Source organism: Squalius cephalus (assembly GCF_949319135.1).
Source record: "Squalius cephalus genome assembly, chromosome: 16".
Classification (NCBI taxonomy): Eukaryota; Metazoa; Chordata; class Actinopteri; order Cypriniformes; family Leuciscidae; genus Squalius; species Squalius cephalus.
The window spans coordinates 14,626,265-14,645,877 of record NC_137137.1 but is presented as its reverse complement, the minus strand read 5'-3'; the positions used below and the strand labels follow the sequence as shown (position 1 = coordinate 14,645,877).

Below are 19,613 nucleotides of genomic sequence, written 5' to 3'. Positions count from 1 at the left end.
AGAATATTCTTTAAAAAAAAATCATAGTCATTTTGAGTTCTTAAGTTCCTAAGTTGACATTAGGGTTAACAAAATTTTTGGGTAAACTATCCCTTTAATAATTTACCTCATTACACTCCTAAGTTGAACTAAAGTTGCGCTGCAGTTTACAGGAACTCATCCAGAACTAATTAAAACATTCCAACGTAACAAAACACACATCTGATAGTGTACATCCCTGTATTCACAAGAGAAAGAGAGACTTTTACCTCTGACCAGTCTCCACCCATAATAGCCTGCCATCCAGGAGGGAGTGGCTGACCGAGGGAGGGGAAAGAGAGAGAGAGAGAGAGAGGGAAAGCTGGAGAGCTCTGCGGTAGCAGTCAGCGCAAGAACCAAAGCAGAGAAAGACTGAAAGAGAGAGAGAGAGGGGGGGAAAAAGAAGGTAGATTGAGAAAGAAACTGTGGAATTAGTCACTAAGAAATAAAATTAAGGAGAAAAAGGAAAGAAGGAAGTCTGGAAAATAACTTCAGACCAGGACAGAAGAGACAGAGAGAGAGAGAGAGAGAGGGGGGAAAAAGACAGACACATGAATTAAAAGAAGTCTTGGACTTCACATTGGAGACACATGTTCATGCGTGGACTGTTTCTGCTGCTGTGATCTGTCATTATTCCTCACAGCGTGTGTGTGTGTTCTTGAGAGGCTGAGGAGAGTGTGTGTGTGAGCCTGTCGTTCCTCTGGAGTCTACGGGACCATGGCACCTGTCAGGAACGGATGAACTTGAGGCTTAAAAAACTCGTGGAAGAAAGAGATTAAAGCAGAAAGAAAAAAGCTGAAAGAGTAATAGGTAAGTTTCTTTTCTAGCAATGCTGTGTGTGCATGTAGGAGTGTGTGTGTGGAAGGTTCTGCCTCTTTCATTTGTGATTATCTGAGATGTATCTATATTAACCTGTATTTAATATTTTTGATATTTGTAATACTTTGAATAAAGGCCGTACACACAGTTTAAAAAGTGAGAATGTGTATATTGGGTTGGGAGCCCTCCAATGCGACAAGCTGTTCGACCTCTTTGTGCATGTGCATGAATGAAGGCTTGGTATTGTATTTTTAGATATGAATACTGTAGTTTAGTCTGAGATGTTGTGTAACGTATAGATAAATTATGGGTTGATGTGTTGTTACGGGTATAAACACTTGTTTAGATTGGGTGTCTCTCTCTGTACTGTATGTGTGTGGACTGATCTAACTGGACTGTGTTTTCTTAATATAGGGTGATATTAAAAGATTAAATGGTCTGTGAATAAGCAAGGGAGATAGAGACAGATAAAGAATGGAAGAGTGATAGGGAAAGACAAGTTCGTTCTGTAAGTGTGTTTCTGCTGAAATATTTACCCTGGTGCAACTCTGACGGTTCCTGTGGTGCTCATGGGATGATGTTCTTTGGTTCACACAAAGAGCAAAAGACTGTTATCATCACTTCATCATCAACATTTTATGATTTTTGTATTTTCAACCCCAAAACATTAGAGATTAATGGAAAGATGACAAGATAAGAGTGTACATTCACCCACAAACACATATGCTAGCTTTTTTTTCTGAGTGGAAATGTTCCATAGACATAAAAAAAAAATATATATATATATATATGTATGTGTGTGTATGTGTGTGTATGTGTATGTGTATGTGTATGTGTGTGTGTGTGTGTGTGTATATACATATACACATACATACATACGTATGTATGTATATGTATATCTATATGTGTGTATACACTTTTTTTTACAATTACAATACATTTATTTTATCAATCAATCAATCAGTTTTTTAAACTACGAACATCCTGGCCATCCCAAAACAGTGTTTGTGTCAGATTTTGGCCCCAAACTATAGCAAAGTATGTATACAAACTAAAACACACATAATCCATACCATACACTACCCAAAATAGTAATTAGACACACAAACACTCACATACCTACTCTCTCTCTCTCTCTCTCTCACACTCACACACACTCTCTCATTCACATGCATTCACACAGAAACACCATGTGCTGTGTTTTTGGTCAGCTGTGTTTTCGGTGAGGGGAAGAATGTCGTGTTGTTTTAGTGGCGACTCTAAGAGAACATTGTGTGTGCATGTGCTTGATGAAATTACACGCAACGACTCGCGCAGCACACAACCGAACGGTCCCAGACTTTCCTTCAATGTGCATCACCAAGTGACTTTCTTTATTTTTCTCTGGCTCCTTGATTCTTGCTCTCAGGATTGGGGGGTGGGTAGAGAGAGAGAGAGAGAGAGTAAGTAAGAGAGATTGAGAGTGAGATGGCTTTTAGCCCGGTGCCTCAGCCGGTGTGGATCGTTAATTGAGCTGCTCCCATAGGGGGGTATCAGACCCCAGATTAATTTGGCTCCCCCTCCTCACACAAGCGCACACACACTCATGCTTTCACCCTCACACAAACTCACACTCTCTTTTAGGGCCCTTTATATCCATCTATTAGACCACAGTTGTCAGATGTCTTGTCACTGCTGGAGATTCTGTTCTGATTGGAGATTGCGGGTGGGTGTGGGCGAGTGTCTCTATGGTGGGGTTATTGATTGTTTTGTGGAGTGTAGTACTATTTAACTGCGGTGGGACCTGTAGGCCTGGACACATTAGGTTGTCTTGTAACAAAGAAATCATTCTGTACATCACTGTGAATGTTTCTGAGTTCAAAGCCATGGAAAATATATCGGGAATCTTAGATGTGTGCTCTCCAGGCATAATATACTTCACTTTAAAACATTTCATCAGCTAGACATTGTGTTAAACTTGATAACAAGCCATAGTGATGTCCTTTTGAGTCAGTTCTTTTCAATTAATCAGTTGAATCAGTTCACTGAATGATTCATTATTGAATCAGTCGAAATCAAAATGATTTTTTAAAGTAATCATACACACCTGAAAAGGTCATGGAAAAGTGATATGTCACTTATGTTTGCACAGACTTTGGAATATTTTGGGTACATAAAGCAACCTCAGAAATTTTAAACTTCCTTTAAATACTGTTGTTACATAATCAATTCTCCATTATTGCTCTATTATGAAAGTTACAGGCAGATGAAGACTAAATACTCTGCGGTATTTTTATTGTTTTATTTTTTTGTGGTTGAGAAAACTCGATTAGGGCCTACAGCATTGTCTCTTGAACAGCAGTGTGACTCAGTGGTTGCATCCGATATCCTACCTCACATGTTCAGATACTGTAGAATGAAGCTATTAGGATGAACAGCTGTGTCTTGTGGCCCAAAACTAGATAAAAGCGATCATGTAAAGTGGCACATGGTGTAGTGTAGCGATAGAGGAGCGATTTAACGGCTCGTGTTTTTGAGATGTGCAGGATTATGTGGAAAAACATCATGTGGGATAACTGTAGCAGCTTTCCCGAACTATGTTCAAAACATAAATCTAACATGAGCACTTTTGGCTCTTCCTAGACTTGGTGAGCTTGGAGATTTCAGATTCTGACATGCTATTCTGGCATCCATTGGAAAGTTATTCCACAACAACATCAAGTTGACTGTTCTGATTTTATGTTATTTGCCATTTGCCATTACAAACCAACACATCGGTTTATGTATTATATATTTTCAAGAAATCATAAGTCAGTTGATAAATAGGTCTATGAAAGTAATGCTATAATGCTTACATTTATTTTTGTGCATTTAAAATGAGTGTTTTTTTTTTTTACAAAATAGTACAGAATTTTAATATTGTCAGTTTATCTCTTATTGCCCATTAACTCTTTCCATCCATGTTTGTAATGTAATACAATTGGGGGGTGCTATTATGCATCTTCTGAAAGAGTACAGAATCTCTGGATCAAAACACAGGCGAAGAAGCAGAAACAAGCGATAGAAGCATTGCTTATGCACATCAATCATCAATCATCCAACATTAAACGGCAAATAAACCAAAACTGCCTAACGAACCCATGAAGAGGTATAGGACTGTGAAGCTTTGGGGGTTTTGATGGACGTGATTTACTTCTGAATCCAATCTGGACGAAGTCTTAGATAAAAATGTGAATTTCTCCACTTTTTGTTCAAAATGTTGCTTTTTTTAACTACCAACTTTTGATAAAAAAAAAAGGAATGCATGAAGCTTACATAATTATATTATTCTATAATTTTTTTTAAAGCAGAGGCTCTGTTCTCTGTTTTGATATATTGTATATTCAGACATGTTTTCTGTAGTCACACATAACACCACCCTGTATGCAACGACACTTCATTACAAGAGGTTTTGTAATCTTTTACAATCTCTTTAAGTCTAAACGAAACTTTCATTGTAGCTTGAGCAAGACCAAAGTGCTGGTTTGGTATAAAGCTTGCCGAAAGTTAATAATTTAACAATAACAGAGCTGTCTATAAAACGTTTTATCTCTTCCTGTTTTGATTATTCAGATATTGAGTTTGTTTATGTCGAGTGTCTTTCTTTAGAATGTCTGCCGCGAGTTTTTAGAGGATATTAAGATGGCGAGAGAAGAACAGGACCGAGTCAACAGGTGTAGAAACGTGAAAAGTTGAACAGGTCAGTTTACTGAAGGTGGGACAACATACTTTGGTGGGAGAGGAGATGTAAAGATAAGAAAGAATGATAGATCAGGAAGGATTAGAGAGCAGTGCAGGAGGGTGTTGATTTTTGTAATGATACTGTAGCAAATGCACATCATGAATGTTTGTGTGTTCACTCAGTGGTGTGTGTGCGAGTGGTGTACAAGTTGTTTTATGACGTAAGTGTGTGTGCATGTGCTGATTAAGGTCATTGTGATGGTCTTTTGTGCTGCTGTTGCCACATTTCACTTCTCACTTACGCACACTTTCATTATACACACGCATACACAGTTTCACTAGACAGGCACTACCGTTCAAATTTTTAGGGGCAGTATGATTTTTTTCTATTATGCATGTATTTGATCAAAAATAATTTAAATATTTTAATAATTTGAAATAACTTTTTTTTTTTTTTTTATTCAGCTTGTTAAAGCTGAATTTTCAGCCATTACTTCAGTTGTTCAGTGTCACAAGATCCTTCAGAAATCATTCTAATATGCACATGAAACATTTCTTATTATTATGTTTCCGGATTCTTTGATAAATAGAAAGTTCAAAAGAACAGCATTTGTTTGAAATGGAAATATTTGTAACATTATAAAAGCTTTTTCTGTCACATTTTATAAATTGAATGCATCTTTGCTGAATAAAAATGCTTTATTTCTTTCAAAGAAAAAACATCTTACTGAGCTGAAACTTTTAAACAGGTTTCTAAATGGAGAAAAATGATATTTTCTAAACCTCAAATCTGAATCTTTTTGATATCTGTAGAAAAACATGAAAGCAAAACATTTGACCTGCACAAATAATGTACAGTTAAACCTGTGCACATACAAATACTGTATACACTGCTTTCACAGTAGATACACATAACACATACCACTGAGCTCGATAAACCCCTCTCAGATTAATGTGTTTTTGACTGAAGTATTTTCCATCACTACATGTTTATTTTTTAAGTATAGAGGTATGATGTCATTAGACAGTGCCCACAGAAGTGTGTGTGTGAGAGCTTTCATATGGGTCTGAAAGATGACAAAACATTGCTGCTTGATTAAAAAGAGGGAGGCATTCCTGAATGCATGCTTTTTAAAACAGGGAGTGTGTTTGTTTGTGTAGTGCATGTAAGTGTGTACGTCTGTTGTTGTGTGGCTATGATTAAAGAGGCAACAGATAAATCATGACAACCTGCAAGTTGTAGGTTGGTTTGGAAAGACACATTATGAGTTTTGTCTGTGGTATTTTATAAAAAAAAAAAATTTAAATGAATGAAATATGTGACCACTTTGTTTCATTTAGTATTTAAGTAAATCCAGCATTTGGTAACTACAGAGCCCCTAAAGAGACATGGTGATAGAAAAAATATGAGATGGAAAGAAAAATGATACTGTATTTCAATGCTATTGTGTTCCCTCGAAAAAGTTTTGCATTTCCCGTGAAACTTTTTTGTTCTTTGTGATAGAACGCAAAGTTTCTTGGTGGAACGCAATTCATTTGGGAGAGAACTCAAAAGCATTGACATATAATTTTTCCTCCCATCTCACTTTTTTCTTCACCATGTCCCTTTAGGTAACTGGAATTGCATTTCAGTTATCCAAATAGTTCTTCCTCAAATTCAAATTCATTCCATTAATTAATTGTTAACGGAAGCTTTAAGGAACAGGAATTGTTAAGAGGCATTGAAACAACTGTAAATAAAGAACATTCCTCTGTCTCCCTCTCTACTTCCTTCCCAACCCATTTGTCATTCACCTTCGGCCTCACTAGAGCTCTAGGAACTGGTTGTAATAGGGGATGGAATACAGCGTGACACCTCTGTAGAAGGTGCAAATGACTGTGTGACACTGATAGATTTCTCCCTTAATAGAACTGGACTGAGTGTGACTGGACACACACACAGGTTCAAATCCATCGGCTAAAGATGCCACTACATAGTAAGAGAGAGAGAGACAGAGTGAAAAAGTAAGAACGATACATTAAAAAGGCATTAAGGATTATGGGTAATGGAGCAGGCCCGTCAGTGTGGATTAGCTAATGCTCATCAAGGAGTAGAAGTGTGTGTGTGTGCACAGCGCGCATGAAAAGGGGGAGAATGTGTCCCTACATACACCCCTCAATAGTATGCTGCTCATGTCTGTGTGTGTGTGTGTGTGTGTGTGTGTGTGTGTGTGTGTGTGTGTGGTTATGTTGCATCCTAGCTCATTATTCCGTAGTGGTCGACTAAAGTGTGTGTTCAGCAGCAGCTTTTAAATAATGAAAGAAGATAGAAGATATTGGATGTGCACAGATAGCTGTGTGTGTGTGTGTGTGTGTGTGTGTGTGTGTGTTTGAAAAATGGAGTCCCAGGATAAAGAGAGATTGGGGGTGGTTGCAGTTTCTGATTTGATGCCCACAAACCCCTAACAAGCTACCTGAGAGAGAGAGAGAAAATAATCCTCTCTTAGCAAACTTATTTGATTTCTTAACCTTCATCTACAGTGGATATATTTACATACTGCAGAAGCGCCACTGCAGAAACGAATGATCAAGTGAAATATAATAACTGTGTGTGTGTGTAGTGTTGAATGTCCATTCCCTTTGAGATTCTACCCACTAGCACTCTCAACCATAGTAAATCAATACCTGTCAATCACACACACACACACACACACACACACACACACTCACACACACACACCTGGCTGCTGTACACACCCTCAATGGTTATTTGCCCTAGGGCACCTCAGAGCAGATAGTGGGGCAGTTTTGTCTGTGTATGTGTGTAGAGATGAGAAAAGTGTAATTCTGTGGTTTCCTTATTACTGTGCGGATTGTTTCTTTAATTAATCAACTCAAGTAGTGATTAGCACTTGCAGTTCCCACATTTCCATTAGCACGGATTCTTTCTGTACTAGATGTCAGCTGGTATTGACCTTTCCTGAACATACAATATACTGTGTGTGTGTGTGTGTGCGTGCATGCTCAGTGGAGACAATGATGAGAATTCCTGCTTGCATTCCTTTGGAAACTACTCGCACACCGTACTTTAGGATTGAACAGCATAAAATGTGTTTTATTTGAACTTTTCGTTAAAACTTACCTTGGTCAATCCATAACAATTAATAAAAAAAAAAAATATATATATATATATATATATATATATATATATATATATATATATATATATATATATATATATATATATATATATATATATATATATATATACCTCATTGAATTAATAGTAATGGTGGAGAATTAAAATAGGTGTTTGATATAGAGAAACAGAGGGGATTCTATGTCATTGTAATCACATCATATGAATAAATGTATTAATTTTGCATTCATCTTGGACATTCTGCGAGGAACCTCCATGTGTGTTTTATGTAGGTTAGAAATCCATACGCATGTGGAAAGTGAAAGATAAACCTCTGATAGTACATTTTGATAGTACAAAAAACACTTTATTTAATCTCTAAAGCTTCTCTTTCTTCATCAGTATATAGGCTGTTTGTTCTGTGTGAAATTACATTTGTTCAGTTCTGCAGCTGCGCTCATTACTGGATTAAATTAAACATTCACCCAACTAAACACAGTCTTGAGTGTGCACACACACACGAGGCTGGCGTCTGTGCTGTCTACTCCCTGTGTAGATCTGCTTATCCACGTTTAGTTACTTGACATTTGTCATGCCACATATCGTTAAAACCTGCTGTTCAGTGTTCATTGTGTTTGCTCTTCTATGATTTTTTATGTGTGCGTGTTACTCGATTGTGTGTGGGTGCACAAGGTAAAGATGGTGTATATAAGTGCATATCTCTGGTTAATGATGTAAAATAATTGAATACTCTAGTTTTGCTGTGGATTCTGCATCTGTGAATCTAATAAATTCTTTATAGAACATTTTTATTGTTTGCAGGCCATTACATAATTTGTTCCACTACCATTTAACCAACTCAGGTTTCTTAGGCTTCATTTACAGATGCATTTAGAAGTTTTGTCTCTGTCTCAGTCTGTCTGTCTGACTTATAATAGATGGGTTTTGGATTTTTTGGCTTTAGATGAGGAGAAAAGTGTGTTTTTGTTTAATCAAAAGTGAATTGCAGAGGACTAGATGTTTTTTTATGATGTGTGTGTGTGTGATTTTTCCCTTGACCTGTTAAGTACACCTTGCTCTGTTTCTTTCTGAGGGTGATTTCCCAGCTGGGTGGTTCCTTGGAAACCATAAATGGCCCACCTGCATGGTCCAATCACACTTTTAACTGACACCTGAGAAACAAGGTGTGTGTGTGTGTGTGTGTGTAAAACCCATCTATCTCTCTTTACTGCTGCCCCTGCCTTTCAATTACACTCTAATAGAGGGGATTTCTGCCTCTTTTGAGACAGCTCATCCAGAGGTGTGTGTGTGTGTGTGTGTGTGTGTGTGTGTGTGTGTGTGTGTGTGTGTGTGTGTGTGTGTGTGTGTGTGTGTGTGTGTGTGTGTGTGTGTGTGTGTGTGTGTGTGTGTGTGTGTGTGTGTGTGTGTGTGTGTGTGTGTGTGTGTGTGTGTGTGCAACAGAAAGAAAGACCCAGAGTCAGTCAAATTTAGCAAAACTGCAATAGAACTGACAAGGGATTAAATGTAAGGTGATAAAAGTATTATACAGTGCAGCGAAGCCCATGTGTGTGTGTGTGTGTTTGAGACGCTCTGATGGTCTCATTGGGTTTGCGTGGAACTGAAACCCAGAGACTTGTGGGTCGAAGGCTCAAACTCCCGCAGTGATCCGCCACTCTCTTCCCATCACGTTCCCGGCATAATCAGTCAAGCCACTGATAATCTCTCACCATCCCTATGAATAATGTTACTGCTGTGTGTGTATGATCATTAGTATTATACCAGAGGCCTTGACAGCTTCCTGACGGTATGCTGTGACACACTCACACACACTGTCTCTTTATCCAGTCACCAGAATCTCTTCTGACAGCTCTTACTGGGAGCAGATCTTCAGCCGCTCCAGGGAGTCAGGCGCTGTGTGTGAAGGCAGGGACAGGAACGGGAAGGAGAGCAGAAAAATTGTCAAAGTGTTTTCCAAATCTACTTCCACTTCCATCCAAATAAATGTGACCTTCACTTCTACTAGACAAAATAGAGAGTGAGGGGAAAAAAGAAGAACAGAGAACAAGAATAAAAGGTTGAAGTCATATTAATCAGTGTCATTTTATTTATAAAGCACCTGTCAATCATCTATAATCCTACCAGGGGGTGGGGCCAGTGATTGACCCTGTCAGTGTGTGAGTGTGTGTGGTTTGTGTTGGATTCCCCACTGGTTCCACTCTGCTGCTGTTTTAGGTCACAGAAAATGGCCCGATGGAAGTGGCCTGGGACTAGAGCTAAATCGGTCTCATGAGAAAATGCTTTGTGTGTGGTGCAAAAGAGCTGAAACAGATATGTGCAGCACTCTGATGATGGTTTGATAGTTTTTAGATGGTCTCTGTTCTAAAAGTAGGCGTGCATGGATGTACTTAGCTACTTTAATCAGGGGTCTTTGAACCTTTTTCAGGCCAGGACCCCTTAGTGGATAAAGAAACAGAGCAGAGACCCACTTTACATATTTTATAAAAAAAAAAAAAAAAGACTTGCATTTTTGGCCTGGCATTCTGATAACATGAATTTAGTACCATATTAATGTATGTTTCTATGAGCTTATATTTAAAATAATCCATTAAAATAATATATATTTTTTACGTACAAATTCATATAAATTACATAGTAATTTTATTTTACTGTGGAAGGAATTGTTAAACATTATTTTTTAGCTTCTTTAGCTTTAATTGAAGTTAACTTAATATTGTTTTAACATATTTTCTGTTTTGAAAACAGTTTTTTCCTTTTTCACAAAAATTAGCTGGAGATAATTGACAGTTCAGGTGAAGTTAATTGACTGACCCTTGCAAGACCACCTCAGACCCCCTTTTGAAGATTAAAAAGAAAAGGAAATTTTGGATACATCCTGGAATGTCCTTCAATGGAAGAACAGTTCATAAATAATATATTATTATGTTCTAGAAGTGCAAATAAGTCTATGATATGTCCTCATTTAAATAACTAAGTAACTGTGTGTGTGTGTGTGTGTGTGTGTGTGTGTGTGTGTGTGTGTGTGTGTGTGTGTGTGTGTGTGTGTGTGTCCACTTCAAAGACACAGAGGATTATGGGTGAAAGGGCTTAACTTCATGATGGTTTGACCCTGGGGGAGAGATAAAGGGGGGGTGAGAAAATGTGTGAGAGAGTGAAATAGACTATAGATAATATTCAGTTTGAGAAGCATGTGGAATGTGTGCAGACCCTAATCACAGGTTCAGAGGGGACGTTTTGTGAATGTCAGAGGAGAGTGTGTGAAAAAAACAGAACCATGAGAAGCAAAACTCTTAAACCAGGGCTGAAATGAGGAGCGTGTAATTTTCACCTTCTAAATGCTGGTGTGCTTTTAGCCTTAATTAGCACATTTAACTGTCAGCTGGGTGAGTTATGACATCCTCAGTCCCAAAACGTTAAGTCCATTGCGGTGGTTCACGTCTACTGGCCAATCAGATTTGAATATTATGGCCGGACCCGAGTGGATGACACTGCGATGTCGCCGTAGTGATAATCACCCTCTTAGTTCTGGAATTTGTTTAATGTCATGTTGCCGAGTCAACCACGGACATGGTGATTAGCTACGGGTCTTACAACTCAAGCAACAATGACCCAGAATCCAACACGGGCTGAGATGGACTGATGTCCCTGTGTAAGACACACAGACACACTCATACACTGTGCCATCCCGAGTTCACACAGACGGGACAGCTATCATTCTAGTGATGGTCTTTGTACTACACACACACTATTTATAGGTGTTTCTTCAAATTTGGGGTTTTATTATTTTTTTTTTTTTTTTTTTTTTGAAACTTACAGATTTTAACTATTTTGTTTTATATGAGGATCACATAAAAATAGTCTTGGAGCCTTTTTTATTATGCCTTCATCGTCTAGCTCTGAGGGAAAAATTACAAAAACAAGGGTGAGTTCATGGGTGATTGGGACACTTTTTGCCATTGAGATGACTTGGATAAAGTGTCCTGATCAACCTGAATTCACCCCTACACAAAAAAACACATTTGAAATGTAGCATATATATATAGTCTAGTCTAAAGTATAGCTCTGATCAACCTGAATTATATATATACTGTATATGCTACATTTCAAATGTGTTTTTTGTGTAGGGGTGAATTCAGGTTGATCAGGACACTTTTTCCAAGTCATCTCAATGGCAAAAAGTGTCCCAATCACCCATGAATTCATCTTTGTTTTTGTAATTTTTTCCTCAGAGCTAGACTTTAAAACTCAAACTATAAAAATCTAAACAAATAGTAAAAAAAAATATATATATATATATATTTGTGTGAGAACATATTTAGATACATTTTTCCAACACTTTTGCCCCAGTAAAGTTGCTTTGTAAAGTTAGTACTATTTTTGAAAGAAGAGAACAGTCTCAGTAAAGAGCTTGAAATATGTTAAGATGAAAGTGAATAAAAAATAAAAAATCACAATAAATATCACTTATGGATGGTTTATTTTTATTGTGTGTCTTTTTCTAAAATTATTACAAAAAAAATATTTAATTGTGTTTATTTAGGATTATAAATTGCTAACTGTGAAATTAACCTTAGTAAGAGTTTGTCATTTTATTCCAAAAATATTATAAATGTCATCACTGTCATTTGCATCACAAAATTCTGTTTAACACAATACATCATTTGAGATGTGATGAAAATGAGCGCTTTAATGATTTTCAGAGAAAAAATAACTGAATTTTCCAGTGATGCATGTATATATCATACACAGTTAGACATGTTTGGTAGACAATATTAAATGAGTTATAGTGAGAATGTGAAAAGTGTGTTTTAAGAGGTTTTATTTTTATTAAGTCCACTGAGCCTGTAGTACATTGTAGCTGAAATGACGTTACCTTCTGCATTGCATAATATACTTTTAAAAGTACTCTCAGAAATAACTAGTCCCTTAACAAGAAGTGAATCTCTTATGTGAATGTGTAAGTGTGATGAATCAGCTGTTATTGACGTCAGCTGCTCATGCTGACGTAATGCTCATTTGTTTAAGTCGTGGGATGTTGTGGTGTGGGACAAGAGTTTATTACCTTCTGAACTCCAGAGTGTGTGTGTTTGTGTATCTGTGTCCTCTATTCAAACTTTATAAGTGAAACACCCTTCATTTATTGGCACACATATTGAAATGACATCTTCTTAAAGCTCACCACTCTATCGGGCTCTTTTACACAGCTGACCCTACAAACTCTCTACACCAGAAACAATACATTAATAGGACATTGAGCGTACACACACATACACACACACTCTTGAACTCAAGGGGTTTAAAGTGTTTAATATACTTTAAAGATTATACAGCAGCACACCCATCAAATACCCAACGTTACCATGGTAATCAGAAAACCAGACTGGGGTTAAGGAGCACTATTATCTGGGACAGAGAGAGAGAGAAAAAGAGTTTTGTCCTATAAGTCCTTAACCCTCCAGAAGTGTTTGCCATACACATACACACACACACACACATACACATTATACATTACAGATATCCTTATGTGTGTGAGTGAAGCTCTACATAATGTTAATAATAGTAATCCTAAAAAGGTTTTTGCATTTTGTGTTTCTAGGGGGTTGCTAGGGCAATTCTTGGTGGTTACTAGCATGATTTGGATGGTTGGCAGGGCATTGCTATCGCTATGCGGTTACTAAAAGGTTTTGTAGTGTGTTGTTAGGGCAAATGTTGTGGGTGGTTGCTAGTGTGTTGTGGCTGATTGCCATTTCGTTGAAGTGAATGAAGTTACAAGGGAGAGTTTATGTGTTTGCTAAGGCAATTGTCAGTGGTTGCCAGGGCATCACTGTGCAATTAATAAAGTTTTCTGAGTGGGTTTGTAGCGTTGCTATGCAAATACAAGTTTTTTTTCTAGATCAGAGTGTTGTGGGTGGTTGCCAGGGTGTTGCTAAGGTGCTTTTCAAAGGGGCTTTAGTGTGACTTTATGCAGCTGCAAGGGTGTTTTGCATGGACGCAAGGGCTTTTCAACGTGATTTCTATGGTTTTGTGAGTGGTTGCCAGGGCGTTGCTATGCGGTTACAAGTGAGTTTCTAGGTGGTTGCTAGGGCAATTGTAGATGTTTGCTAGAGTGCTGTGGGAGGTTGCCAGGGTATTGCTATGCAGTTTCTAAGGCTCTCAGTGGGGCTTTAGTGTGACTATGCAGCTGCAAGGGTGTTTTGGCATGGGCGCAAGGGCTTTTCTATATGGTTGCTATGGTTTTGTAGCTGGTTGTCAGGGCATTGCTATGCAGTTGCTAAGATGCTCTCATTGGGATATTAGTGTAACTATGCAGTTTGAAGGGTGTTCTGTGTGGATGCAAGGGCTTTTCTAGGTGGTTACTATAAGGCAAAGCTACTTGCTGAAATCTAATACTTATGGTTACTGGTTTGTTCAGATCACTAACTAAATATAATTAAGTATAATCAATAGTAATAGTGGAGCTTGTCGTACACACACACAGACTTACACAATCAGCCCGAAGAAGAGCTCTGAGTCTTTTAGACCATCTGAACCCCTTTCTTTCCTTAACTCTCTTTCTGTATCTCTCTCCCCTCCTTTTTCTTCAAATTTAAAGTTCATTCTATCTATCATTCTGACAGTGCCTGTGTGAGAGAGCTTTGTACTTGTGTGTATTATTTTAAATGGACTGAGGGCTTGTGGCTGACCTGGGAGATCGCTGCAGTCACACACAGACACACACACACACACACACACACACACACACACACACACACACACTTGCCGAAACTTGCTGTTTGCTTCTGACAGGGCTAAGATCCGCCAAATTCATTCTCTGGACTCCATTTGAAGGGATTTGTGTCTGTCTTTGTTATGTTTATACACAGTTTTATCTCAGAGAATGTAGTAGTTGGTCTAAAGCAAGAGGGTTTTGAGTGGTTTTATGTTCACATCTATGTGCCTGAGAGAGAGAGTCACAAGTGAGACTAAGGAGGGAAAAATAACTCATGTTAGTGTGCCAGCGTGCCCTTGTTGGACCTACAAAGACTGAAACACAAAAGTCAGCAAGGTTGGTTGATTCTTTCCAGTACAAAGACTACCTGCATTAGCTTAAAGGGATGGTTTACCCCAAAACAAAAAGTCTGTCATCTTTTACTTACACTGTCATTTCAAATCGGATGTCTTTTTTTCTTTCTTAAAACACAAAAGCAGAAAATGTGAATAATGTGCTGGACGCTTTTTTTTCCCGAGCAATTACAATTCTGGAGCTTTAAAGCTTTGAAAAGGGCTGAATGAAAGTAGTTCATACAACTTGTACACTATATTCCAAGTCTTTGGAGGCCGTACAGTAATTTAACGAGAGAACAGACTTTCTCAAATTTAAGTCATGAATTCACTGATAATCTGAACAAATCAGCCATTTACACTAGTTCTGTACACAGAATCAACTGATTCATTGAAAATATCTGATTCAAAGGAACTGTTCATTTATGAATCAGACTTTTCTCATGAACTCTTATGCGGTCGTGCAGGTTTTGAACAGCATGGGATAGTAATGGCAGAATTTTCTCTTTTTTGTGTGTGAGAACTATTCCTTTATTTCCCCCTGCATGTGAGCAAAGCCTTTCCTCACACGTTTTGATCTTTCCTTTCTCTTTCGCTCCCTTACTGGACGTTCTGACAGTTGGTCGCAGTCCAGAGGAGCTGTTCAGCAGAACAATTGACTCCTTTCTCCTCTTCTCTTTCACTCTCTCTCGCTCTTTCTCTCTCTTCAGGGTCTCGCTTGCACTGAGCGTCATGAACCGAGAGGCTTATGACACAGTTACCTCCTTCTCTCTTCTCTTTCTCTCTCATTTGGTCTGTTTTGTCTGGTGTTGTCATTGTGGCATTGAGGTCTTAAGGTTAATTATTGTTTGTTTATTTTGGATTTAGCAGCATTTAGTCTGGTTTTAAGCCCTGGTTCCTGTGGAAGAGTCTTCCTCTGTGTGTGTGTGTGTATGTGTGTGTGTGTGCGCGAGCGATCGAGCGTGTCCTGCTACAGCCTTGGCTGTAATGATGATGTATGATTTGCTGCGTTGGCACAGCCTCTTTGCTTAAAGAGATGTGAAGGGCGCTGGGATGCACTTTTCTGCTCTACTCTTGTATAAATCTCCCAGGACGGGGGGTGTGAATCTTGCTGGATGTACTCGAATGCGGGCCTGCAGTAGCTCATATTAACTGTGTTTATAGTAAATTAGCACAGCTAATCAGTGTGACAGCGCTACAGACAGAGGGACTGTGTGTGTGTGTGTGTTTTATTATGAGACTTCTGCTGTCTGCCAGTGTGAATAGTTCCATTATTCACAGCGATAGAAACAGAAAGAGAGGAAGAAAAACAAAGCACTTTTATATTTGGTTTGGGATGCTGCTGTATTTGTTCCTCTGTTTAAAATACATTTTTAAAAAGTTCACACGTTGGAGGATAGTCTTGTTTTTCAGGATTCTGTACATTTTAGCTGTGCAGTAAAACTGTGTGTGTAAGTGTGTGTGTGTGTGGGGCAGGGAGTAAAATCTATATTCAGTGGAGTCAGTAGGTCTCCTCTCATCTTACTGGTGATGCTCACTAACACTTATTAAAATTCAACACTGCAGCGTGTGTGTGTGTGTGTGTGTGTGTGTGTTGCTAACAGGGTTTTGGAGATGTAACAGATTTTTTAAAATTGTAATTTATCACTCTCGGTTGTATTATCCTCTTATAACACGTATCATTTATCTCTGTCTTCATTTCAACACACAGATCATAGTGGGACGTTTTCATATAACTTTGTTTTTATACTGAGCTAAATATATATTTCTATCATCTAACTCTAAACCTAAAACTCACACATGTATTGTGATCAAACGTTTACATACCCCTGTGGAATCTTCAAAATGTTCATATTTTTTTAAGAAAATTGATAGGGAACTTAAAAATGTAGTACTGAATAAGCTATTTTACATAACAGATGTTTGTACTTATGGTCCACAAGCCAAATTAATAACTTAATTTACACAAATGAAACAATTCAAAGTTCATGAGTGCTTAATACTGTGTATTGTTACCTGGACTTTATATAAACATCTTCTATGTGAAATAGCTTATAAAGGGCAGTTAGATAAAAACAAAATGCAATTTTTATGATCAGTCTTATTTTTTAACATGTTGCAGATTCTGCAAAGGTTGTAATCTTATGACTGTTTGTACTTAAATACAGCAATAATCTGTCTTTTTCTAGCACCTGAACACCAAAAAGAGATGAAGAAAGAAATTTAAAGATGCTCCCTATTTTATTTTGGCATGCATTAGACAAAAGGGAGGACAGGTTGGAGGGTTTCCTCTTAAAGTCTTAAATACTGAACTCATATTCACACACACACACACACAGTCTTAAACCCAAAATATGAGATAAAGTGAGAACATTAAAATCAAGAAGTGTGTAAATACGTCAGTGTGTTCAATTATCTAACTGTTTTGACTAAGAGGATCCTGTTTTAGCTTGAGGGTTTTTGCAGTTTATCTGAATGATATGCTTCAAAATGATACTGTATAGAGTCAGACCGCTCTTCTCCTGTTCTCTCCTCTAATTCATTATTTCTTTACCCTCCGCATGCTGAATATGACCTAGTGCAGTAAGCAAGCACACACACACACACACACACACACACACACGGCAGCAATTAGATGTTGTTGGTCTGAAATGAGAGCTGGACGGTGTTCTGACTGAGTGGATCTTGGCTTTCAGTTTGTGCGTTCAGTGAATCTGGACCAGAACCATAAAAAAAACAAAATGAACGGCTCAACAAGACCAAATGCTTCTTATGTGTATGTGTGTGTGTGTGTGATATGAGATCAGATTTCTCCCTCCTCATCTTAGACAGGACAGTAGTTTTAGACCATCTGCTACTGAAATAAAGCATGTGTGAGTGTCTGCGTCTGCATATCTGAAATATCATGGCTATTATCGGACTAGTGTTGGAGCGGGTGAAAAAGGGGTCAGGAAGTACTGAAAACTAGCTATGGAAGGGAAATGAAAAGTCTTAAACACTTTTTTGTTTTGTTTTTCTGGTGTCCAGCTTTCGGTGTAGAGAGGAAACTCCACATCCACAGCATCACTTTCACAACAAGCAGGACGACTGAGATCCGCCACGGCAACAGCTGCCACGACAACCAGCATCCCAGTCAACCATCTGTGTGGCAGCTGTCTGCTGTTTATAACTGATAAGAAGTTCTGGTCCTCCTCAGAAGATGATGACTATGATGATGATGATGATGATATGCAGCTCGCTGGTCCTGCTCGGGCTGATCGACGTCAGTGCTTCATCTAGCAGAAGTTCACCTTCCTCACCCCGGATGAAGCTGGCATATAAAGGTGATGAAACTGGCTTTTATCTCATGTACATATTTCTGTCTGCATACATGTGTTTGGATTTACATTTGAGTTTTTTGTGTGTTCTTCAGATCTTCAGCAGTTTAACGGCGTTAAGCGGTTTGACTTAGAGCGTTCGTGTTGTTTCGGAGCTCTCCTATTGGACGAGGAGAGGGGGCGGCTGTTTGTTGGAGCTCGTAACTTTCTTTTATCTCTCAGCCTCGACAACATCAGCAAACAGGAACAGAAGGTAGAGCACATTCCTTACTCTCTTTCTTTCCATCATCTTCTTCAATTCCTTCATTCATAATGTAAGAGTTAAGGGAAACATCTTCCATTCTGTTTGTCTTTTTAAAAAAAGTCAATCATTGTTTTTAACAAAGTCAATCATAACTCACTGATATACAGCATAAACACCTGGGGACAGATTCACAAAGTTCACAAGTTTGTAAGATATTTCTTAAATGCAATTCTTGAAAACTTCTTAAAGTCTTAAAGTGTTCATAGATATTTTAAGAATATATATATATATATATTAGGGATGCAACAATACAGTTAGCCCACGGTTCAATACATACCTCGGTTTTTTAACCACGGTTTTCGGTTCGGTTCGGTTCTGATGGCTTGACACATAATAGTGTTTTTTTTTTTGTTATTCTGTGCTTAGGCAATAGGAACAGTAAGAGGTTAAGGAGAAAAAAATAAAAACGATTTATTGCAATACTCCTTTATTTTACTTAAAAGCTAAGCAAAGTCCACTAGTTCTTAGTGTATTGTATAATATACAATTAACACTGACATCTCAGCGTCCGTTAACTGAATGAATTGACAATATCACCTGAAAATCCGATAACATCAGCAATTTTCATTCAAGCAGCTGATTTCTGTGAATGAATGTAAAACTAAATGTATATTGCAGCACAGGGTGAAGTCAGTAGGCTATATACATTAACGACGATTTGAGACAAATAAATGTACATTTAATGTAAAACTATATAGATGGCATTCTGTGGCGCGGCAGGATTTTGAACACGTTCCTGAGCCGAAAGGCGCCGACGGTGTGTGTAGTGCTACGTACACTCATAGAGAATAATGTGTTCGAATTTAAAAGACGTGGCGCTGCGCGTCCGGTGTGCGACCCCTTTAAATTGACCATTTCAAATAAACATATTTGTGCCTTCTTCAGACAGTGATATTGGGTGATGGCGCCGCTGATGTGCAGTCATGTTGGAAGTGTTTCCGTTTGAGTAGGCTACACGTGTAAAACAATGCTTGCACACAGTTATTTTTATTGTTTACCGTTTTTTCTTCCTCGGCACTATACTCAACGGCAAAACCGAAATGTCCCCACACCACGGATTTGAAAGACGCCGGCGCTTCCTCGTACTGTAGCCTCACTTCACCGCCGCTCGCCATGTTAAAGTGTGGAATGATGGTTAAGCGCCCCCTAAATTTAGAGCATATTGAATATTTACTCGCGGGGAATTTCCTTATCAGCTTGTAGACTTACAGGCACACACAAACAGTCAATTCGGAGATAAATAAAACGCACATAAATTATTTAAACGTAAAACCGAAAA

At 38.2% G+C, this 19,613-nt stretch overlaps 1 protein-coding gene across 1 annotated transcript in view; it reads left to right on the top strand.

Annotated features, from left to right (window-relative positions):
* The first annotated feature begins 321 nt into the window (after window positions 1-321).
* Window positions 322-19,613, top strand: part of sema3b (sema domain, immunoglobulin domain (Ig), short basic domain, secreted, (semaphorin) 3B) — a 31,927-nt gene continuing 12,635 nt past the window's right edge. The window contains exons 1-3 of the mRNA XM_079895985.1: window positions 322-828; window positions 17,741-18,036; window positions 18,126-18,283. Coding sequence (XP_079752111.1) covers window positions 17,913-18,036; window positions 18,126-18,283 — 282 coding nt within the window. The 5' untranslated portion in view covers window positions 322-828; window positions 17,741-17,912. The remainder of the gene's footprint in view (window positions 829-17,740; window positions 18,037-18,125; window positions 18,284-19,613) is intronic.